Here is a 25,159-nt window from a genome sequence, read left to right as displayed (position 1 = left end):
AGCACCACTGTACGGGAGGTGGTGTCAGCGTTTCCACTGCAGACCCTCCCCCCTTCACCCCAAAACTGCCCCTGCCCTGCGGGGTGTCAGGAGGCTGCCCAGCAGGACGGCAGGGCCAGCGGCTTGCGGGTGTGAGGGGACCCGGCCCGGTGCAAGCGACTAGAGGCCAGCCGCCAGTATCGGTGTTTGTGGGAGGGACGGGGACGGGGGCAGGCACCTGGTAAGGCCCTCGGGAGAGCGGGAGTGGCCGGCTGCTGAGAGGAGGCGGGCTGCCCGTGGAGTCACAGCCAGGTGACCCGGGAGATCACGGGGGCGGAGGGTGGGTCCACCGGAGCAGTGTGAGGAGGCGGGTTGAGTGGGCGACTTGGAAACGGGAGGGGTGTCCTTGCCAGGTGGGGCCCCAGGGGGCCAGGCCACGCCGGCACGACCGCTGGCACCCACTGGGCCGGGCGCCACCGGCAGAGACTCGTGGCTCCACAGAGCAGGGCACACAGAAGCTACCGCGTGGCCCTTCTCCGTGCTCAGGAAGACACGGGACCCCCAGCCAGGGTCTCCCCTAACTTCACTGGGCCCTCAGACATGACAGCATGGAGAACTTGCAGGAAGAAGCTCAAAGGAGATGGGGACACTTTTCTTCTAACTTGTTTGTCTGTCCAACTTCATAAAAGCTTACTCTTCCGAAGGAAGAGGCCACCCTCAGGGCCAAACTCTCTTGGGCTGATGAACATGGCGCCCACGTCCCTGGCTGCCTGGGTCTCCAGGCAGAGCCTGGAACGCTCTGCCCAAGGCCCCCTCCCGCCCTCACACAGGTACGCTCGGGAGCAGCACCGGTCAGAGAAGCAGCAGGAAGCGGACGGACCCGAGGAGAATCTGAGACGGCAGGACAACTCTGGGTCTGAACGCCGAGCACGAGAGTCAGCTCGGTTGCGCAATCACTTAAAAGATGAGTGACAGTTTAACAGCCACGAGACAGTCCTCGGGGAGCTGTGGTTTGAAAGTAAAATATGTATGTCGGTACCTCTTTAGGCTGCTTTCCAGCATGCTGTTGTTGTAAAAGTTGAAGCTGCAACTGTTCCTGTTGTTTTTTATAAAACTCTTGAAGCTGCTGCTACAAAGGAAAGAGAGGACGGTAAGTGACAGAGGGCAGTGCTGGTCCCCTGTCCCTTTTGGTGCTATCCACAAGCTGTGATTTGAAAAAGCGCATCCTTTTATCTGTAATGGCCTGACCTTTAGTTTGAAACTCGACAATAAATTCCGCACACACTGACTATTCTTGGCATTATTGTTTGAGAAGTAATCTCAAAAATGGACTGATGAAAAACATACCATTTTCTACACAAACTAATTAAAATAAGGCAAGGGATGACCTTTGAGCGTACAACAAAGCCATGGTGCCCTTGCGGAGAGAGTCTGGTGAATCTCCAGCGCGCTCTCTCTGGGCGGTGGGGGGTGGGCTGCGTGGAGCACAGGTCGGCACCGGGAGCTTCCCATCCAGGGTCCCTGCCACCCCGGGCCTGCCCGAGTGTCCACCGCTGTGGTACCCAATCTCATCTCTTTAGCTCAGCTGTCCCTGAGGCTCGAGCATTAGGTCCCCAGGAAGCCAGAAGTTCATTTCAGCATCAGCATAGACAGAAGAATCGAAATTAAAACTGTGCCTTGAAATCGACCAACACCAAAAGGCTTCGTTACGTTAAGGGGGGGGATAAAGTTCCCTCGGCTTCCGAATGGAAATGGGACTTCGGGAGCAGGCATATTTAAACCTGCTCCCAACGCGCTTCTGGCTTCGCTGCGATGCACGCCGCGTGGAAGCCTCTGGGCTTACCAAATAAAAGAGTGGAAAGCCACCTAAGCCCCCAAGATCCCTTTCTACCAAGTTTCATTACAGCCCTAATCTTGGTCCACAAGGTACTCTCTGGGCCCACACCCTGGCCACGGGGGCAGGGCTGTCTCTCGGGGACGCGGATGCAATCCGCCGCTCAGGGTCTGGTCTGCGGACTGCAACAGCTACCGGCCCTCTCCAACGGGAAGGGCGGTCACTAGCTCAGGGCCATGCTGAGCAGGCTCAGGGCCAGGTCGGTGGGGGGCGGTTACCTGCTGAAGCATGAGGGCCTGCTGCTGCTGGAGGAGGACTTGGAGTTGCTGAGGACTCAGCACCTGTTGCTGCAGGATCTGCTGCATCTGCTGCGGAGTGATAACCTGAGGTGTCATCATAGCCACCGACATGGGGACCTAGAACGTAACCGAGGATGAATAGAAGCCAGGGTAGCCAGGAACCATAAGCATGCTGCGACCCGGGACCGGCGGCAGGCGCCCCCCGCCTGCCTGGAGAGCTGACCGCCTTCCCATGCAACGCGGACTTCTGCAGAGGGACGCAGCGCCCAGCGCCAGGCCATCGCTATGGAGTCTGTGGATGGTACCTTCTGTGGCACGAGGTCTAGAACCCGTGGCCTCGGGCATGCTAGGCCAGCTCTCTAACACGGAGCTACACCCCCGGCCCCGGAATTTATTTTAAATAAAGAAAAACAGAATCTTTCAGCCCTGACGGGGGGGTCCCAAAAGCCTTGCAAACAGACAAGGAGGGAAAACTTAACAAACACTATGCGGATTTGGGATGGAAAAATCTCAACTTCTAATTAAAAACGAGTCTTCAGTCAAAACGAGCTGCAGGAAGTTAACCCGAACTTGAATTCTGTTTTAGGGGACAAGGGAAGTGGGACCCCACAGCTTCACAGCTGGAGTTACTGGGACACACTCTTTGTGCAGAGCAATTTTCAGGACCATCAATGGGCGCCGAGTCCAGTGGAGAAGGGAACCTCGGACTCGCCCTCTGAACTTGAGCGCAGACCCTTTCCATGACGCCGGGGCCCTTCCTTGTTCACCCAGCACACAGATGTCTCAATTCTTTCATATTATGTGCGATACCATTAAAAGCCGCTTTCCATGACATTTCAGTGACAAACAGCTACAGTGATGAACTTGATAGCATTTCATATTTGCAACTGTTAACACGTTTCTGCACGGGCATCTCTGCAAGGAACCTGTACACTGGATCTGAAAGGATGATGTCTTGTTCAGATAAAACACTGACATTAAAATGACAGCCTGTCTTGGCCAAGGTTACACAAATTGTATTCAAGCGGATACCTAATGACAAAGCTATGAATTCCGCGAGCTTTCTAGAATGTAATTTAGCTATTCAAAATAATCACTGCACTTGTGTTTAATTTGCAGACTACATGAGAACCATTTTGTCAGTCCCCGTAATGCAAGACTATTTCATGAAAAATCACCCCCCCACACACCCCAATGAAAAGATAAGAAAAGAAAACAACGAAAGAAAAGACAAAACCTGTATGTCTTGGAAGAGTAATATTTAAGCATCTTACTTCTCTTTGGTTTCTAATCAAACATGTGACAGCAAGAAGCAGGAGGCAGTAAAGGATATACTTTGTTAAAAAGGATCTGCTGTCATCTCATGTATTACAATAAAAGGTAATAACATGTTTTGCACTTTGCCTGTGTGCCACTTGAAAAAAAATTCAGCAGACAATAGCTGATCAGAAGATAAAAGAATTAAAAAATCTTTCAGGGGAACAGTAAGCAAAAGAGAGAAGTGCAGTATTAATTTTATGTAACATAATGTCTTAATGTGCAGTTTATCTCGACTCTCACATGATCTGTCCTGTCATTTGCATAGCAAACTCTCATTCCTAATTTCACAGTCATTATGCTCTGATGTCCCGATTTCTCAGCATCACTAATTTTGATGAACTAAAAATGGTTCCTGAAGGTCAGATTCATGTACAGTGAGTGCTCTCCACTGTTGTCAGGGGCCTGTTTGGCGGAGGGGGATTGTTGATGCGCAAGTTCTGCATGTTTAGAAAACACTAGCCTGAACACTGGGGAAATTTCATTAACCCAACTCTGGAAGGTCATCCATGAATTCTTCCTATTGCAGTGGCCTTTTAAGTGTAGATGTAGATACACTGTAATTTAAAACAGATGGGCATGTCTGAATATTTTTATATGCAAAAGGGGACAGATGTATATGAATGGATAAATTATCCTTTTAAAAAGATAATTCACAGCATGAAATACCACCAATGATTGCAACAGCGAACTTGCATTCAGTCTAGGGCAAACATCAAGATGACGTTATGAAAACATCCAACCACCTACAAGTTAATTCTGATTAGCTGACTTTGTCTTTGCACGGAAGAAACTTTCTGGGTTCTTAAATGCACACGAGGTGCCAGTCCCTGTCTGGAGCGGCGGAGGCCACACGTCACACCACGGGTTTACTTTTCCTTGAGAGTTGCATCACTGACTGGGCTGGGAGGTTCAATTAGGCAAACAAAAGAACCATGTTTAAGGTTTCTTTTTTCCTCTGCGTTTCTTGGATGATGTACAATATAAATATTCTTGAGCCAAATTTCTAATGGTGATGAACAGGAAAACGCACAGGAATGGGTGGTGCAGAGTCTGTGCCGATGGTGAAGGTGAACCTCACAGAGCTTCCACACAAGTCAGCACACAAACAATCCCCCAGCCGTGGTGACTCAAACATCGAGGGACATCCTGTTGGCAAGGGGCAAGTGGACTTCTGACAAGGCTGGTGGTCACACAGACGCATGGAACTGACAGAAGTCTCCCACCTCCACCCTCAGCAGGAGTGCTGTGTGCAAATGGTACCTGGGTGAAGGGGATTTTGGACGTCTACACATATGCACATATGTGGAGACACGCGCGTGTGCATTCTGCGTGTGTGCATACATATTCTACAAGTTTTTTTCTTCTTAGCTCTGGTGAAATCAGGTGTATCTTCTTAAATGAGGAGTGCCACTCTCTCCTGGCTGGCAGTGAAGGGGGGCTGCGGACAGAACTGACCCACAGATGACTTTCAACCCTCACCCAGGCCCACGGTATCAGGCTCCTTTTCCCACAGTTGGTTATTCATTCTCTACAGTTGTGCTGCTGAGCAGAGGGACGGACTTGCCTCTCCCTTGCTGTCCTCCTCTGGACACTTGGATGGAGAGGCTGATGAGTCGTAAAATGCTCACAGCCGCGGGCCTGGCCCAGGGAGGGACAGGGCACCGGCCGATGCGTCCCTGAGTGACCAGGAGTGGGCCATTATGTCCTGATAGCCTGAACTCTGCTTCTACTGTCTGAAACCACATTTTCACACCAGTTAGCATCGAGCCTCCAAAGGGGGCTCCAGCTCAATTTATAAATGCCATAAAACTGAGATTTCCCCAAAGTTTCTGCCCCAACCTGTCAGGAAAGGAGATTATGGGAAGCCTTAACAAACATTCAAACGGACTGGAAACCATGATGGGGCAGGGGGAGAAAAAAAAAATCAGAGCACAGTTTAAGGCTTTCCATAGTTAAGAATCACAGCCACGGATCCACTCTCCTGATTCCCAGAGTCCGACTTTCCCAGGCAGCTAGTCCCCACTAATACTGGGAATCAAAGGGCACGCAGTACCAGCGCCGGGCTATTACAGCCCACTCTTTATTGCCCATTACTACTGAGGTCATTAGCGGCAAGAGTGATCGCAGCGGTCTTAACCTATTGATCACTGTAACTGCTATCATTTAATCCCGCGCTGAACGTGCGGAAAGCAGCTGAAGGCACACGGGAGGCAGAGCGCCTCCGCTCCGAGAAATATGGCCAGAGCTCGGCAGTGACACTCTGATTCATAAAACCTAGCCAGTGGTTTAAATCAATAGTATTTAAAACAGTCACGCGAGTTTTTAACTACGGCAGCCTGGTATTTACGGGCCCCTCGTTGAGAGCATTCAGTGAAAATGAAACTTTCCTCCTGTCCAATCCCACGCTGGCCACCTTACCCTCCCCGAGATAAAAACATTCATTTCTGATGTTTCGTGGAGCTACAGGGCTCATGCCTATCTGGTGGTGTAAGATCATTTTTTTTTTTTTCCTTTCTGTCTCACAAGACAATTTAAATCTAAGACAAAAAAACATATACATCCCGATACTGTAACTACCTTAACCGTTTGAGTATATAGAAATGAGAGTGTGTTTTATGAGTTAACAATGAATCATAGAAGGCAATTTATGAAGAACTAGCATGATTCTGTCTAGCTGCCTTTAGGGATCAGAAATTCAAATTAAACTCCTGGCAGACATTTAAAGAATGCTAGCATACAAAACTGAATTTAAAAACACACACACACACACACACACACACACACACACACACACACAGAGTTAACACTCTTTAGTTGAGTTTCAAGAGGAAATCATGAATTGAAAAAACACACCGCATGATCCGCTGTTGACTGATAGCAGCGGGGTGTGGCGGATCCCAGGTGCAGGCAGACCTGCCCAATGGCAGGGACTCCGCTGTGCCTGGGCCACTGAACTCTGCTGGTGTGGGCCTGCCGCTACACAAGACCAGCCACAGGAGACTGTCCTCGGCCACCAACTGCTGTCAAAAGCCCCTACGCTGCCCGGCAGTTCTGCCTGACACTGTTCTCTTTTTCTCCAAAATGACTCTGCACCATCTGAAGGCTGGAGGACTATTCGAATAATAGGCCTTATTGTTTTCTTTTATCTCCACCAGGGAAAGGCAGGTGATGGGAGGGGGGAAATCTGAAAAGCAAACAAACAAACAAAAACACTCCCAGAAACAATGCTTCTTTCTAATCTAGGAGACAATTGAAGGAATTGGGTGGGAGGCAGAGGAGGCAATATCAATACTGAAAATAACATGTTATCATGTTTTTCTCTCCCTGTAGTTTACACTCACACGACTACCAGTGAAAACTGCCCAGAGAAGCACACAGACTTTGCTCATCAGCATCTTCTCAGAACTGCTGTGGACAGACAGGCAAACCAGGAAGACCAAAAATTTAAACATGCTGTTTTACTTCCACATGAACCATTCAGTAAAATCATTTTCATTAAATTATTCCTCCCCCCAAAAAAAATTATTTAGGAACTGTTGTTAACCTCTGCACATTCACCGCTGTGTGTGTGTCCCAGGAAGCTCACTTCCCTTCTAGACTCCAGGCTGTGTTTGGTGATAAAGTGATCTGGTTAGGCAGTGTTACCTAGTTAATCACATAAGAAGAGCAAAACAAATTAAATCAGAAGGCTCCAGAATGTCAAAACAAAAGCAAACAAAGAAAACGGCTCTATTAAAAAAAAAAAAAAAAAAAAAAAAAGAAGAAGAAGAAAAAGAAAGAAAGAACTATGCCAATATTACATGAGTGTGTATAGCTGCTAGCCTGTGCAGGAGGAAGCTAAACACCATCACTGCCCTCCTGAGAAACACAAGTTTTCAGAATTAACAAACCAGTGGTACAACAGATGTATCAGCAAACCAAAGTTAGGAAGGTTCTAGCTAGCCTCCATGGAATTAAAAAAATTAAAAATAAAAATTCTAAGCAGGGAACATGGAAGCCAGCTGTATCATAAAGGAAAGAAAATACATTTCTGACATAATATTTCAGTTAAAAAAAAAAAGAAAAAGAAAAAGCACGCTATTCATGTGGAAAGTATAATTCTGTTTCATTATGGAATTCTGCTTTTTTGTATAACTCTTTTAGACTTAGCTATTTTGCCACAATACTATACAAAGCATTAAGGCAAGTAATGGTTATTATATTAATGCAAAATCATCTAAGTAGTCAGTCATTAGCATAACTGTTCTCTCAGTAACAATGCAACCACCTATTAAAATTTTAGAAAAAAAAGAGACCTCTTTAAAATGCAATTAGCATTTCATTTTTTATCATTTTGTTTATTACATTCTATCAAGAAAGGCTATCTTTCTTTCAGGAAGAATTGTAAGGCCAAGACTTGCCTGCCAATCAGGAGTTATTTCAGGTTATCCACCCTAATGGGCAATCTCCAGCAAAGCTCTCTGAGTCCTTTCTCTTTTGTCTTGAAATTTTAAAAAGTGGCATGTGTGTGTTTGTTTACAGCAGAGGTCAGGCCCCTCCACTGCTGTCCTGTACCATTTCCCAGGAAGACAGGGGACTCCAAGTGCCGGGCAGAATTGTTTTAGCTCTAATAAATATCAGCTTCATTTGCATAAAAATGTAAAGTTTACATAAATTAAATCGCTGTTCCCTTTAGCAATTGTTAAATACAGGAAACAGAGGAAGTTACACATGGAAATAATCACCCACTAAGCACTGATCTTTTCAACCCAGCCATTATTATTACTATTACTATTATTATTAAAATTGAGAAAAATGCCTCCTCTCCCTTTCCAACCTCCCTCTCCTGTAGTTGGGAGGGACTACAAGGGAATCCAACATGCCATGATGTCTTACAGCAAAAACAAGGACAAAAACCATTTTTAAGCGGGAGGAAGGCCCTACCCCAAGAAGGGACATCAAAAAAGACTCTCCACAGGTCTTCAGCAAGCTCTCCTGAATTCAAGTATCATTCACAAATAAAGGAAAAGCAACTGTATCCATCCTGCTGGAGAAACAGGCACTACTAAAAGAGAAGAGAGCTTGTAGACAGGGTTTCAGATCAACTGTTAGTGTTACATGGAGAAAAATAAAATGTTTATCTTTTCTCAAAAAAAAAAAAAATCTTTTTTTTTTTTTTTTTTCCCCAAGACCAACAGTAAAATTGAGCTCTGTTTTCTTCTTCAAAGCTTCAACCAGCACAGGAAATAACACAGGGAGCTTAACTGCAAATATGGTCCTCCTATATTTTGAGGGGGAGGGAGAATAACTGAATTTAAACATGCAGGTAGGCCCAAATTAGATCATTCTGAAGTTTTCTGAGGTTTTTTCTTTCTTTCTTTCTTTCTTTCTTTCTTTTTTTTTTTTTTTAACCACTGAAGTTTCTCAAATCAAGCGCTTCCCTGCCTAACCTGCTCTCAGCTCCTCCATCCCGTCCACCACAGTTTGGCTGGTTTCTAATGAGAAAACATCAGTTTCTTCTTGGACAATTTCACCATTCATTGATTTATTTCTAATGAAGAAAAAGCCCTATCAAAAGCTGCCTTCCTAGGAAAGGCCAAAATATGTTAAAAATAAATAATAACAATAATGCCCAGTGAAAGGAAGGCCAGGGGAGACACCCTGCAAGACCCACCTCCCCAAGAGCAGGACAATTAGCAGAAGCCAACAAAAAAGCCACCTTCAGAAAAAAAGTGAGAGAAATTAAGCTGCCACAACAGTAACAGGTTACGTGGAAAAAAAAAAAAAAAAAAATCAGAATTTAATGTATTCTCCCCCGTGTCATCTTGTTTTGTCAAGACATCAAATAGAATCGGGAACTACAAAATAACAAGCCCTTGAGAAATCACAGAAGCCCACCTTTTGATGTTGTTGATTTACCTTGTTCTCAGTTATTTGAACAATGATGTTTCAGATTTAAGGGCAAGATAAAGCTTAAAAATTAAAACGCGGTACCAAGGTATTCTAAAAAGCTCACCCTAACATTTAGCCTGCATCTTCATTCATTAGGAGCTTTTAACCAGATTTGAAAACGAGCCATAATGCATGCGTTCAGAATTCATTTTTCTCATTCTAAATTCATTTCTCTTCAAACAACTGCCAGCCAGGCTGGAAGAGGGACTCAGAGAAGGTTATTCCTATCATCCGAAGGGAGAGGCCCAGTTTAGCTCTTTGCAGATAATTCCACTCTCCTCAGGCTGCAGAGGGAGGTTTAGCTCAGAGGTACCCGAGTTTTCTTTCCTTTTCTAAAAATTTTTCATGAAAAGAAAAAAAAAAAAAAAAAAAAAAAAAAAAAAAAAAAGGCCGACAGCAGAATGACATTTATGTGGCAGGGAAAGGGTGTTACACCCTGAAATAACCAAAACAAGTACCCAGAACACCATGCTGTCTCCGAGGCAATGCATCTTTCACCATACAACAAATTTAGCTTTGGGGAGTTAAGGGTACCCCACATCTCCACACGTGGGGCCGCACAGGGCTGAACTCCTCCGCCTAAGAAGATGGACAGGTGAACAGCGACTTAACTACTAGTCTTCTATCCAACATCACCTATAGAACGCATGCCAGCAGCTGCCACGCTGAGCCTGCTCAATTTTTATACATGGATAGTGTCTACCAAGGCACAGAAACCCCAAAATGCAGCAGTTAAAAACGTGTGTAAAGGCACTAAAATTAAACAACCCTGTGTTTGCCAGCATAGAATTTATAAAACCCAGATAGCTAAGAAGGCCCTTCTGTGATTGATTGCCACTCCTGCTCGTCAAATGCCTATTTTTGACACGACAGGAGCCATTCACTTGTTCTCACCTTCCCTGGTCAACTGTTACCACGTTAGCCCCGGATTAGAAATCACAGTCAACTACCTGAACCAGACTGCAGCTGGTCCCTGAACTGGCCCAGTTACTAATAGCAGGGTTTTCAGGTTCTCTTAAGTGAGATGTTCATCCACAGCTAACCACATCATAAAATCAATTTCTTCAACCATTTTTTTTTTTTTTTTTTTAGCCAACTCAAATTTTAATCACATTTTAGTGTTGAGAAACTGGCCACAACGTTCTCTCCTGATCATCTGAGAAACACCAATGATTTGAACACTTCTGCACATCATCCAAGACAAATCAGGGATTTCATTGCTTTTAATTAATCTGGATTTTAATTTCAGTGCGTTTCACAATTGTGAGAAGGCCAGTTAAAAAGTTGTGTGACTGGCCAGTGTCATTAGGGAGTTTATCTTTCCCATGACAGCCCCTGTCGGTGCTCAGACCCCAGGGCAGCAAGGATGAGGGCTTTGGTTTTTAAGGTACATTTGACTGCAAACAAAAAAAAAAAAAAAAGAAAAAAGAAAAGAAAAGAAAGAAAAAATTTCAAACCAACCATTCCTATCAAGCTTCCTGATGATTTATGGTTTATCAACAGAGTGAGGTTACGCAACACCGCGTGCCTTTAGATGTGTTATTTCAGCTAGTTGAGATTTAATTAAGATCACAGCCTCTAAAATCCCTGTCAAATGAAAACTCAGAGAAGGCAAAACACCATATATCCCCATACAGAATGTTTCCATTCTATCCCTGGAAAAATATGAGTTACTCCGTGTCTGTATGGCTGCAGACAAAAGTTCACTAATTTTGTTTTCTTCTGACACTGAGGTTGCTTTCTATTACACGTCACGAGATGATATTCCCCTTCAAGGAGGGAGGGAAAAATCCCAAGTGAAACATGCTGCAGAAAATGCACTTGGAATTATTATCCGGCGTCACCGGAGCTGGGTTGTCATGTCAGGGCACTATCAGGCTTAAAACTTTCATTTAATGAAATGTGTTTGTTTATTTTAAACACACACACACACACACACACACACGGGATGCCCACTTTCTTTCAATTACTTGGATTAAATAACTGACATGTTATGTTTCTCATTTCCTTCACTAACCAACTTTTTGCCAGACAAGCTATACATCTGAGCAGGAAAGAAAGTTCTTAAGGCAACGATGAGAACACAAAGCCCAGTACATAGTTCTTAGGGTTTAAAAAAAAAAAAAAAAAAAAAATCCTTAATGGTCCGGTATTGATCCAAGCTAATTTGTTTTGAAGGGTGGCAGGGGGAGAAAAAAGAAAAAAAAAGAAAACCACGACCATGTGGTCTTTCACCTAGTGAGATGTGTTTTTATTTGCCTCATTTTAATATTTGTTGCTTATCTTTTGCCTTGGAAATGACAGGTGCTTGCAGCCTTGCTCTTGACAGGGCCACTACACAAATAACTGTCTTGCCTGAAAGGCTAATGTAGTACTAATGAACAATAAATCAACTTTGATTATCAAGTGTCAGCCCAATCCCTTCTCAGTTCAGCTACATCACATCCCAGAGTTAGCCAGCCAGTGTCTCTGGATAGGCAGTCTGTATTTTGGTTTCATTTTTACACACTTTTCACTGAAATGTGTCAGGCAGCACAAAGCAGCACATAAAATAGGTACCGACCTTTTTTTCAATTAGGCAAAGGTATCAATTAGGAGCCTGCTTCTGTCTGCTTTTGGTTTCATTAGTGATGAGCAAACTCAAAGCCTTGTATTCTTTTGCACAACAAAAAGAGCCCCACAGCAAACCCTAAACTGGAATCTCAAAGCAAGCACACTGGAGGTCCCCTTGACACTGACTCGCCAGCCTGAACACCTCCGGGGACACACACATGCAGAGCCCTTGGAAAACCTATCACAAAACACACACACCAAGCACCACAGGGCCGATTCTGAAATAAAGACGTCACTTGCTTTAACTTAAGAAAAAAAAAAATGGCTTCTTTAACACTTCCTAATGATAAAATACATGTTACATTTTTTTTCCTTAAGCAGATTAGTCACTGATAGTATGATTCATATTTCCTGTTATCAGGCTTAATTTTCCCCCCAAATGTGTCACTTTCAGAATGTTGGAATCTATGGAAATGAGGTGATTTGCATTTTTAAATTGGCTTGATTAGAACATTTGGTCTGTTTGGACAAGAATATAAAATTATTAGCTGTTTTAGTTACAACTGGTCAGCCCCGAAGGAGTTAATCTCAAAGAGGGAGAGTCCATCTGTACTTTGCTGGAAAACTTTACCCCCACTTCCTAAAGGTCTTCTTCCCATCACCACACTTGGGAAGGAGCAGGAAAAAAAAAAAGTCCCGTTTCCACGGACCAGCTTTCCGTGCAGTTCTGACAGTTGAGTTAGCTACATTCCCAGCCGGTTCAGCCTGGCATACCCTGTGGCCAGGGCTCAGCCTGCTGCACGCCCAAACCCTAACCCGCTCCCTGCTGAATCAGAAAAGAAACACAGCAGACGCTTGCGACCCCCAACCTGTTCGACTCCTCGCCCGCCGCCCGCGTCCGTGGGGGGGGCTTCTCCTCCTCCCCCTCCCCCTCCCCCGTGTGTGAACTCCTTGAATTTGCACAGCCACTCTCAAAATAGCCTAGACAGATATAGAAACAAACTATCAGAAGCAAAGAAACATCCACCCGGGTTACACTGAGACTGAAGGCTCCTCGTCTATTTCACACGCTCTGGAGGTGACATAAATCACACCCCAGATATGTCCCCCGAATGCAGTGATGGCGAGGGCTTTACCAAAGTGGCTGCCTGAAGGCCAGACTGGCAGAAAATGAACGGCAGGGGGTGGGGGGAAAAGGCACAGAAAGAGAAGCACACAGGCAGGACTTCCTCCAACTCTCAACTATACCCCACCCATGAACATTAAAAAAAAAAAAAAAAAAAAAAAAAAAAAAAAAAAAAGGGCGAGCGAGCGCGCTAGCAGGGGCGAACCTCTCCCCAGGACCCGCAGGCCTTGGCTGCTGCCTCCCACCCCTCCGCTCCCTCGGCCTCCACTTTGCAGCGCGCAACTCTGGCCCAAGTTGGGAAAGAGCGGAGAGGAGGAGGAGGAGGATTTAAAGACTCAACTTAAGAGCCCTCGGGCGCCCCAGCCTCCCCGGCGAGGCCCCAGGAAGCCCGCGGCGCGGCCGGGCAGGAGGCAGCGCGGGCGAGGACGCAGCGCGGGCACCAACCTGACACTCTCCATGAAGCCGCCAGGCGGGAGCCGGCTCGGGGCGCCCGCGGCCGGGCGTGGGGCGCGGGCCTCGGGTGCGGCGGTCTGCACGCGCAGGGGCGCGCGGCTCGGTCGGGCTGACAGCGCCGCGCCCCCCGCCCCGCCCTGCTCCACCAATCACAACCCGCCTCCAAACACCCCGCGCCGCCGCCCCACACAATGGGCTCCGGCCCGGCCCCGGCCCCCTCCGCGCGGCAGGTGAAATCACGGCTGCGGAGCCTGCTTTTGTCTCGAGAGCAACTCCACTTAATTGCTGTTAACCCTGTGACCCGCCCCTGGCTGACGTCGGGCTGCGGCCCCGCGCGCGCCTCCCGGGCCGGCCGGGGCGGGCCCGGCGCTCCCGGCGCGCTGGCTCCCCTGGAAACTGACAAAGAGTTGTCCGAACCTGCGAGGGGCCGGCGCGCTGCCCGCCGGGGGCTCCGGAGGGGGCCGCGCGCCCCGCGCAGCGCCGGCCCGGCCCCGGCACCGCGCGGAAGGAAGCGGGAGCGGGGCTGCAGGGCGGCGCAGCGAGCGGCGCTTTCCTCGAAAACGGCCCGGGCGGCGGAACTTTGGCTTCACGTGGACCGGCCGCCAGCCCTGGCGCCCGCCGCCCGCGCCTTCCCAGGCCGGCTTGCCGGCGCGCGTGTGCCTGCGGAGGAGAGCCGGCCGCCGGGCTCCGCAACCAGCACCACCCGGCGAGCCTGCCGCGCGCCCGGCCACCTCCCCTCCAGAGCGGCAGCTGCTGCAGGGAGCCTGGGCCGCTCGTTTGCGAAGAAATGATTCTTCACATTCCTTTCTTATTTATACAACAAGAGCCGCAACAAAAGCTGCTCCCTCGGCGCTCCGGACCCGTCTCCACCCGGAGAGCCGCCCAAAGCCACGCACGGGGCTCTCTCCCCCCTTTTACCAGGCTCTGATGTGCTCAACTTTTTTGGCTCAAGGACGCGATAAAGGTGCCGGGTTAATCTAGTTGATTTCAGCTGCTCCAAGAATCACATCCCAACTGAGTGTCAGACTCGGGGAAACTTTCAGGCCTGCATTGACACGTGTGTATACAGTTTACATACACACGTGCACACACATTCACATATCGTATGTGTATCCACATTGTGTGTGTGCGTATATATATTCATATTCAAGGGGCATTTATATATATGCTCACCTATAAAAATGTTTATGGGTATTTCTATTATTTTTCTCAAAATATTCAGAGAGGGAGCAGTGACATCACTTATTACCTATTTTCCCTCAAATTACAAATTTTTTTTAAAAGGACAGCAGGGCCTAACCCAGTAATTCCAAGAGTTTGACTGGAAAGTCTTTTTTGATTCGAGGTGTCCTCCGTGTGAGTCCCGGGTTGCCACAAGGCAGAAGACACGTGATGATATTTCCAATCAAGCAAATGCCTGAGCCTCCACAGGCCGAGTGGAGAGCAGAGAGTCCCCCATTAATCTGGCTGCAAAGGAGGCAAAAGGGCCATCTGACCCTCCTTGTATGGCCAGATGTCAAATGGGTACATGCAGGTGGCCTCCACCTTAAAGTGTTTTTCTGTCACACAACAAATTTATGAGTGGCATCTTTTTTAGGTCATAAAAATGTGACCCCACCCTTCCATGAATATTCAATACAGAACCAAGGCCACCCTTTGGGGGGTGGGAGGGCCTTAAATCTGCCAAATCATCCTGTCCCCTCTATCAGGAGTACTGGTCCTTAAAGAGACAAGGTACTCTGGGGTGGGGGGTGGGGGACCAAGAAGCTCAGAGGAGGAAATAAAAATATACAACATTCTCCCCAATCAAAGCACAGCAAAAAACTGAAGTGGAACTGGTCATTTCGAAATACACAAGTGATTTTTTTTTCAGTATTAAAATTAATCTGAGATCTAACGTCTGTGAACAAAACGGGGTGCCCTTTGAATACGCAAGCTGCTTTTTTAAAGCTCCAGATCCTCCCGAGGAGGCATCCATAAAACTCCTGCATGCTTTAACAAGTAGGAGCTCCTCCCCTGCAGGTCAGTGTTGATCAGTCTCCAGGAGCCTCAAAACAAACAATAAACAAACAAGCAAACAAAAACACATTACAGACGCTCATGACCCAGCTGTGGAGACGAGCCTTACCAAATAATTAGAGAGTGACGCAACGCAAGCGGTTACTCAAGTATTAAATTGCACGGTGCTGGTGGCTTCAAACACCACGGGGCCCACAGGGCGGGGAAGGCCCCTTGGGGAGGTGGTGTTCCAAGGGCTGATTGTTTGGGGAAGGAGGGAGGTGACAATACCAGGAGGGAAATGGCTTAGCACACTAGCTCAAAAGCCACCTGGAGTCCAGGCCACCCTCCCTCCAGACAGATGACACAGTGACTCAGAGACTACTTCTGGGCAAGGAAACGCACCATCAGTGAGAAACCCACACCATCTGCACGGCCCCCGCCACGTGGGTTAACACGGGCCGCTGGGCAGCCCTCACTTGGTCCCCTGTGCCTGGCCTGGGTCTGGGATTCAGTGAGAAAGGGACCTTCCGTGGCTGGATCGTACATACTATGTCACAGCACGCAGTGGCTTACAAGACATGCTTAGTGCCATAGTTGCTTTTCCCTCATCAGCTCCAATGCCAGGTCATTTTGGAAAGGGTGGGACAGGGAAACAAGAATTTGGCTGGGGGTGCTTTGCGGGGAGTGTGCGCGTAGGTCTCATGCAACCGCCGTAACCTGAGTAGAAATGGCAACCCCACCGTACAGAAAGCAGCACTGAGGTTTAGAAAGGCAGAGTGGGATTCTCCCCCCTAAGACTCAAACACTCCGAGCACCACAGGTTCTGGGCAGGAAGAGAGGCCGATATTAAAGGCACATCTGGGCGAGGCAGCAGGCTCGTGTTTAAGGAAGAGTGAAGGAAACACTAAATACCATACTTAAAAATATTTTTGATGCCCACATCCTAACACCCACAACAGACAGAGTCTTGTTCAAACACCGCATATTAAAGAAACCTGTCAGTTGCTAAATGAGTCCATTGTGCGCTGGAGAAGAGATTACTCTGATCCCACCCCAACCCTAACCACCAAATAACACACCTGGGACTACGGGCATGCCTCCTGCTTGCTTCTGAGCCCCATGGCCCTCCACGCAGAGGACAGTCAAAGGTTTCACTGCCCATTCGGAGCTGGGGATCCAGATGAGGTGCGCTGAGGGCAGAGGCGGAAGCTGCGTCTCAAAGGACGCCACTTCCCGGGACGCCGGCTGGAGGAGCGGGCGCAGGACCTCGGGCCCTGGCCCACGTGCTTCTCAGGCCAGCTGAGGCCCTGCTTGGCCAGAGCTGCTCGGAAACAACCAGAGAAAGGACAGGGAGGTGGTGGAAGAATGCACTTCCTGAGGAGAGGCAAGATGGGACGCAAGTTCATGGTCGGCTTCTAAACAGAAGCGCCTGCAACACCTGTTTCCTTTCCAGTTCCTGATTAATCTCGTGGAGCACCCAGGACGTCTTCCGAAATAACAGAACACAAAGAGATGAACCGACTGAGCCTTTCGCCAGAGAGACACAGCTGGGGCCACAGAAGTACACAACTCAGGCTCCTTGCAGAACAGTCAAGGGCTGCACACCTGCCAGGGAGCCTCACCTCTGCACAGGAACACCCCTGACATGGGCCTCCCAGGACCACCCAGGGGCGCCGGCCACACTTACTAAACTGCAGCGGAGAGGCCCCATTCCTGAGAGTTGGGCATTGTCTCCAAGGAACCACCGTTCCATCTTGATTTAAGTGGTGCTTTTACTTAGAAATATAAATTAATACATCATCCACCTACAGGGAGCTGAAGCAGCTCCGTATCGATGCTGCTTATGCCGCGGCGGTGCCGGTGTTGACAGGGAAGCTGATTACGTTGTTTTCCCTCTGTGCCTGCGAGTTCGGCCAAGGGAGAAGACGGAGAGTTCCCACTATTCCACAGGAGTTTAAATTTCTCTTTATGACATCCTCCAAATTGCCGTTCACATCTTCATTTAGTGCAACATTTTATAATGCCAGTGTCTCTGGGTAATTTATATATCCGCAGCATGACATGTCAACATTCCGGTAACTTATGAACATGATAGGTACATGAGCTATAGAAAACATTTACCAAAAAAAAAAAAAAAAAAAAAATCAAGAAGAGAAATGCCTCGCTCTCAAAGTGAAGTCGTCTGTAAAACATCGCAGGTAAACAAAACCACCCACCGAAAATAAGAACGGCAGTGTCCTCCCCTAACGCTGCCTCTAATTGACAGTCATAAATTGCCCCCTCTCATTTATGGTAAAATTATAATCCCTTGTTTTAAGGCAATGTGAAATTTATTAGTGGATGGCTTCTGTCAGGAGGTTAGAACCGAGGACGCTGATGCATGCGAAGTCCTGGAAAAGGTACTTGTTTGGGGGCAGGAAGGCATTCCCCACAAAACCCTGTGCTTCAGACAACAGGGAAGTCACTGCCATCTCCACCAAGGGTGACCTGTGACTGCCCCTCCCACGCACCATAGCCAGCACTGGGCACCAAAAAAACTTGGCTCTTGGGGGATCAAGTTACATTAAATTTTTTTTTTTTTTTTTTTTTTTACTTAATTCTGTAGCAATAGCTGAATAGCAGATAAAGGCAACTGAGCACCTTGATTCAGGGCCGTCAGCCTTCCGGAGAGCTGCGGTGCAGCCGTCCTGCAGAGAGGCTGAGGGCGCCTGCCCCGTCTTGCCCTCCCGAGGCAGCTCACAGATCTTCCTCCCCTGCAACACCACCCTCCTCTGACCCTCGGCTGACACACCCTCATGTCAAAAGCTTCTTTACGCCTGCCCTCTGCTGGTAAGCCTGCCAGGATTGGGAAATCTCGGGTACCTCAACTTATTTGAAAGACAACTTTAAAAGCCAGACAGAGAAAGGACATGGAACGAACTATTAACTGGAATGTATAAATTAAGATATTGAAACAAAGCAGAGGAGGGTCCCCTGGTGAAATATGGTGCTCTTAATGTAAGAAGGCCCATCTGTCTCTGCTACGGCCTGCATGCCCAGGGCGCAGGAGCTCCAAACTCTGCACTTTAGCTGGCCTGCGAGGAAAGGCTGAAGGGCCACTGGCCGTACTGGCTTCCTCTGCTCATGCCCCAGGGAGAGCAGTCCCGTGCATTTTCCATAAAACATCTTCTTAGCAGTAATGGGCCACTGTTCCCATTTCAGTGGTCCCCGAGGTTCCATGATAGAGTATATTCAGCCAAGGGGAGTTCGCGTTTCCTTCTGGCATTCAAAAGATCCTATGACCAGGCGGGGGCAGGCCCCAGAACTATCCTTTGTGCAAGTGAGAAAGCAGGTAGATTTGGGGCTGCTGGCTGGCATGACTTGGGGGTGCTCCCGGATCCGCCCAGGACACCTGCGGGCCACCCTTGAAGCTGGAGGCAGCGCGGGCATCCAGGCTGCGTCTCCACACTGACGCGTTGGGTTACGGCGCAATTCCTGGGGCGTCAGTGGGAAGCCTGGGGCCTGCGCAGAGCCCCGCGACCTTTCTGAGTACATCTCCAGGACGGGAAGTTGAAGGCGGCAGTCCCACCCCTGCAGCAGGAGCCAGCACCCCGAGGGCGCTTCCGAAGCCCAGCGAAGCTCTGCGGAGAACACCCGATCCAGCTGACCAGGCACCTGAGGCCGGGGAAGCCCACATGGGGCTGCGGAATCCCCTCCAAAGACAGCAGCCGTCCACGCTGCGTGGCACAGGAACGTCTGCCTGCCCGGAGGACGTTCTCTGGGGCCCCAGAGCTGCGCCCAGCAGGTCGCCTTCCTTTTCTTAGAGGTTACAGACTACACAGAAGGCACACACCCTATCTTGAAAAGCAATCAAGCAGAAGTCCAACCAATTGTCTTGCTTTCTAGAGAAAAGTGAGGAGGGCAGCTTTGGAGGGCTCCACGGTGTGGAAGTGGGAGGTTGAGAGGGAAGGACGGGTGTAAGTTCCCAGGAACAACTGGGGCCCGCAGCCGGTGGGCCATCTGGGGCTGCATCCCTCGCCTTGGGGGCTCATGCTATTACCAGAGTTCCAGGCACCCAGATGGTCCAACAGGCAGGGAGGCCTGTTCTGGACCAAAGAGGCCTTAGCGGTCTGACTGGCCCTAAGTGATACCAGAGTGCTCGATAGGCTTAGGGCTTTGTGAGCAACTTTGTCCCAGATCCGCAGTGTGACGGTGGGCCACTCACCGCCACTCCCAGCCTAGGCATTTCCCCCAAAGACCGAGGTGCCCGAGAAATCGTCTATGGCATCTTTAATAAAAACAGCCTCAGCTTCCATTACTGCCGGTTTCCCCTCTGCTAGGTGTGTATTTACATCATAAAAGGACTCATCTCCAGGTATTTGCTACTTAAAAATGAAGACCCCATATTAAACTCACAGAAATATGATCAAAGAGTCAGAGCAGGACTCCACAGCCCGGGGCTCACCATCACGTCAGCAGCAAATCAGGATCCCAAAACAAACCGCTGCAAGAGAGGTGTCCCGAGGCCGCACTGGAATCCTCTCTAGAAAGCAAACCCGTGAGACCCTGCCCAACCCTCCTGCCCACGGAGCAAGTGCCTTATCTTAGGACTTGGCGGATTTACTCGAGCTGTCGGAGGAGGACTGAAGCCACCTGACCTCCAGACGTGCTTGCCTTCCCTCTGCGTCTGATCCCTGCCATGCCCAGCCACCTCAGGGCACCTGTCCACCACTCGGGCTCCCCCCAGAACAGTCTCTGAACCCCCAGGCGCCCTCCAGAGCTCGAGGCATGAGGAGGCTGGCGAGGGTGGGGGTGGCTCTTCCGTCTCAGGCTGGAGCTGCAGCTGGGGACGGGCTGGAGGGCGAGGGGATCTGGGGGACGTCAGGAGCCCCGTGACGCCTGGTGAGGAGCGTACAGGGAAGTACGGAGCCCAGCCCGCGGGCCGGCGATTTGTTCTTCATCATTTCACACGGCATTTCGTCCCTGACGAGGAAAAGGCAGCGGAGAAAACCGGACGCTTTCAGGTCACATGGAACTTCCCTCTCTCCAAACAAATAAGCCATTGTGTTTGAACGACAGGAGGAACGTCTAATTGATCCTAATTAAATTCAGCGAGGTCCAACTTTTGAGATGGGTCAGGACACATCTGTGTAATGCCACAACCCAACAGGCCAGGCCTTTGGGATCAGGGAGCCCTGGGGTCAGCTGTCCTCAGAGACCCTTGCCCCCCAGCCCTGCCCAGTGCACTCCCGGCCCCTTGTCCTCCAACTTCAGGGTCTGGCCTGCTCCCCTCCCTACCTGCTGCTCAAGGTCCCACCTCCGCACAGCAAGGCCCCTCCCCAGGAGAGGCTTCCCAGGTTGCGAAGTCTGGCCTCACGCCATGTCCCCACGCACACCAGGACCCCTGAAACAGGACTCCTGCTGCCTCCCCTGCAAAGGGACAGCTACCTGGAGTCTGCAGCACAGCACTGTGGGCTTGAACCCAGCATTGCTATTCAGCAGCAAAGCAAGGGAGTCACAAAAGTTCATTTTGTCTGCATTTTCTCATCTGTGAAGTAGGGGCAATTATCTGCCTCACAGTGGAGAGACGTTCATTATTTTTTGAGGGGATGTCAGCTTTTAAAATCATTTTCCTTGATTCAAAAACACTGGTGTGAATACTTGATCCAAGTGCCTGGCTGAGCAAGCCCTCGGGTGCTGGCAGCTGCTTGGGGACCCGTCTTGGTGGCATGGCTGGCGGCTGAGAGCGCTGGGAAGGTACTCTCTCCTCTGGACCCTGGCCTCCCACACGCGACGGCCCTTTTGCTGGCTACAGAGCTCAGGTGGCTTTGAGACAACAGCTAAGAACAGGATGACCAGAGCCCAGCAAGAACAGGGGTGGTGTGAACCTCGGGGTGGAGGGGCTGGGGGTGACAACCCGGGACGTAGGTCCTGGGACCTGGCATGGGGTGGACAGAAGAAGGGCAAACGGGGACGGGCCAGGCCTGCTTGCAGGATGGCTGGGAACCAGCAAGGCCGCAGATAAGGGACCTGAGGCTCCATTACTCCATCAACAGCTCAGAGCTAGTACTGGGAGAAGCTGAGACCTGGCTGACCCAAGCAGGGCCTCTACCCCCAGGCCAAGCAGGAGACCCGGCGGAGTCCAACCCCTGAGAGCGGAGGCGGCTCAGAGCTGCTGCCTAGGGAGACAGAAGTGACCAGGCGGCACCAACTGGCCAGCATGGGCATCTGAACAGTGCCCTGCACCCTCTGGAACCTGCTTCACTTCTCACAACAGCAAGGGAGCCGGGAGGCTGAGGGTGGGACTTCTCCAGAGTCCCCGTCCCGACTAGGTCTCCACACGCCCATCTCCACTGCCAGAGAGACCAGCCCTCATCTCAGGGCCATGTCTTGGCCCAGATGGTGCCCGAGCCCTCCTGGCAACAGAGTCTGGGACAGAACCACATGACACCAGGGTGGGCGGGACTTCTTTTGATCCTGATCATCAAGGCAGCCCTCGGCTCTCACGCTGGCCAGGCCTTCCCTGACCCTCAGTTTCCTCCTCTACATGAAGAACAGCCCTAGTACCTCATCCACCCAAGGCCTAGAGGAGACAGAGCAGCCGCACCTGCTGTGCATAGGCCTCTAACTGCCTCCTCCGGTCACGGTCCTCACTGCCTCGCGACTCCTGCTGGTGCTCCCGTGACATTCTGGAAGCCGCTGTGATCCCTCTCTCCTGGAGTCCCTCTTTCTCCTTGCTGCGGGCCAGGTGGGTCCCAGCTCCCACATCTAACTCCGCAACTGCTCCTTCTGAGCAAACTCCACGACGGAAGGCGACACCTGGTCCACTTGCTAAACCCAGGGGACCAGCCCGAGAATCACCGCCCAGAGGCCATTGGCACCCACCTTGATATCCAGGCGACGCTATGCCGCGTCACCGAGGTCTATCGAGATGCAGAAATGCGTTCTACTGTGACGTACAACTAACAGAACAGAAAATAATCAGAGCCACCTCTCCGTCTGTGAGTGACGAGAGCAGGGCCCCTTGGGACCATTTTGGAGGGTCCTTTGGCCCATGAGTGACAACCCACTGTAGGCTGGGCTCATCTGGGGCCTCTGCCTACGATCTTAGATACCCTCTGCCCCGTCTCATGGTGGGGTCTGTGTGGAAAGAAAAGCCTTCCGGGGTCTCGGCCGCCCGACTCCGGGAAGCCCGCCGTGCGCCGAGGGCCGGATGCCTCTGAGCTCTGGCACCATACTCGGCGAAGGGACGGGCATCTCTCAGCGCCCTCAGGGCCTGTGGGGGACCCCAGCTGTCACCTGGTTGGTCACTTCCAGAAGTAACAGCTGGACAGACAGCGAGCAGAAAAGAGGGGCTCCTGCCTGGCCCTCAGGGCATGGGGCTTCTAGAATGTGGTCATGTGTAGGCTGACAGTTGAGGGTGGCTGGTGGCTGGGGACACCATGGCCCGCCTGGGTGGGGCACTCAGGATTCGAGCCCCGGCTGCCTTCCCGTGACACCACGTCCCTTTCCTTCTCTGCCTGTGTCACCTGTGTTCGCTAACGACGGTGGACCTGTTTCTCCCCCTCACTCGCCCTGTGCTGGACAGGCCCGTCCTAGCGCCGACTTGCCGGTCACTCCTCCCAGGTCAGCAGAGGGCCGCCCTTCTGCATCGTCGTCCTGGCTGTGTTTGACCTGCATCTGCGGCCTCCCAGGTTTGGTCCAGTGGACCTGCGGCCTGCCTTGAGCATCTTCAAGGAGGGTAAGTCTGCCACTCCATAGGGACTGGATACCACTGGCTTAAAATTAAGGAACATGGACGCAAGGACGAGAGGCCTTGGTCACCAAAGTGGTTCAATAAAAGCCCCTCAGACACGGCAGCTGAGGAGGGGGCAGAACGGAGGCTTCAGGGCACGTCGCGCCTGAGGGCCACTCCACGCCTCAGGGTCTCCTTGCTGACCCTGGTGAGCCCCAGACCAGCAGCCGGAGGACACCATGGTCTGTGTCTGCTCCCCTGACCCAGCAGGGTGGTTCCTGGGCCCTGGGGTCCTGCCTTGGTGGCCTTCTCCTGAGGCAGCCACGTTGTCCTCGGAGCTGAGCCGGGGGGGCGGTGAGAGCCATGGACCCAGGCAGGACAGCAGAGGGAGTGGCGCCTGAAGAGAAAGGCCCCATCAGGCAACCGCCCACACACACGTCACCATAGCAGGGCCCGGACCGAGCATGGACCCCGGCGGGGCCACCTCCTGACTTCAGGTCTGCTCTCTGTGCCAGTCCTTTGCACATCTCACCAAGTAGAGAATCGGCCGCCAAGTGCCAAGGAGAGCCCGGTGCTGACCGTCATCCCAAGATCAACCGGCCTTGTGTCCGTTTCCCTGGCCCGAGCCCCGAGGGTGGGGCCGGTGCTCTCCCTGCTCCTCCACCCGCCAAGAGCCTCTGACCGCCAGGCTGGGGCTCAGGTCACCGAGGGCCACTGGACAACCACAGAGTGACCTCCCCAGCAAACACCCGCTTGCACCCCGCATCAGACACCGGGTCCTTTGGAAGTTTGCAAAGCAACCGAACAGCCACCATGATGCAGAGGCGACACAGAAATAGGCCTCAGAGCTGCGGCTGATGGTGGGCCGCACAGCCCAGCACAATGGCACCTCCCCGGAGACAGCTCTCCAGACTGGGAAGAGCCACCTGTCTGCCGCGATCTTGCACATCCTGTCAGATAAAACGTCATGTGTGAGGGACAGAAGGGCAGGCTGCTCCCGAGTGGCTGTCAGCCCCGCAGCGTCCTGCGCAGGTGTGCGGTGCTGGAGAAGCTCCTCTCCAGTCTACTCTGCCCCCTGCACCGCTCATTGGCACATCCCAGAGAGAGAGGCCAGGGAGGAGCTGAGGAAGGTGACAGTCCCATTCCCTGGGGCCCCTGAACGTCCCCACACGGTAGCAACCGCAAGCCCTGTGCTGGGAACCAGAATGCTGGGCTGGCAGGACTCCGCCCTGCTTGGAGCCACAGGCTGGGGCACAGGTTCCTGACCACACTGGACGCGGCTGGACCAGCGGAGCAGCACTGACGTCCCATGCACCCCACACTGGCCTCCCTCTGCCGCTTTCCCCGGAGTACTAAACGGGTTCTGGCTTTGTCTCTGCTGGTGCGGGGATGGAACCGGGTTCCTGCGTGGGCGAGCCAGCCTGCGACCACGGAGCCCGAGTCCCTGGGTTTGGGTTTGTCTGAAACACCGGCCAGTACAGGGTAAGTGCTCAGCGAGGCGTGCCGACAGCCTTCGAATGGCTGGCCGGCCATGAGCACGGCAGGCCCGGCGTCCTCGTCTGCTCCAGAGCAGATGCCGCCGGGCTGAAGCCCTCCTTCCTGAGGACCAGACCCCAGTCCTTGGTGGACGCCACCCAGGGCCCCAGGGGCCCCTCCTGGTTTCGCAGCCACCCCCAGCCATCTGTCAGGAGGTCCGCGGGGCTGCAGCTCCTCCCTCGCGCAGTGTCCTGGTGGGGGCTCTGCCGCCATTCCTAGCCTGTGCATCTCCCATCACAAGGGCAACCTGTCCCCACCCTCACTCAACACCTGCCACTTCTACCCAGGGGTCTCCACGTCCGCGGGCTGCAGCGTTTCACGACATCCCAACTCAAGGGCTGCTATTACTGACAGGCACCAAAAGCTGCGAGGATCCCGAGCCCAGGGGAAGCGGGGGGCAGACAGCCTCCTCC

The 25,159-nt window shown here is 51.2% G+C and overlaps 1 protein-coding gene across 19 annotated transcripts in view; it reads right to left on the bottom strand.

The window, feature by feature from the left end:
- FOXP1 (forkhead box P1) overlaps window positions 1-25,159 on the bottom strand; it is a 515,936-nt gene that overhangs the window by 76,685 nt on the left and 414,092 nt on the right. For 12 of the 19 annotated variants that reach the window (XM_079122626.1, XM_079122625.1, XM_079122624.1 and 9 more), the window contains 2 exons: window positions 2,092-2,229; window positions 1,019-1,108 (listed from right to left, as the gene is read on the bottom strand). The exons of 2 other annotated variants lie outside the window; for them this stretch is intronic. In XM_079122626.1, coding sequence (XP_078978752.1) covers window positions 1,019-1,108; window positions 2,092-2,229 — 228 coding nt within the window. Of the gene's footprint in view, window positions 1-1,018; window positions 1,109-2,091; window positions 2,230-7,832; window positions 8,770-13,486; window positions 13,620-25,159 lie in introns of those variants that run through there. 5 more of the 19 variants (XM_079122642.1, XM_079122628.1, XM_079122627.1 and 2 more) reach the window with 3 other exon arrangements.

The sequence above is a fragment of the Sciurus vulgaris genome (genome assembly GCF_902686455.1).
Source record: "Sciurus vulgaris genome assembly, chromosome: 19".
Classification (NCBI taxonomy): Eukaryota; Metazoa; Chordata; class Mammalia; order Rodentia; family Sciuridae; genus Sciurus; species Sciurus vulgaris.
This window is presented reverse-complemented; position numbering and strand designations above follow the sequence as displayed.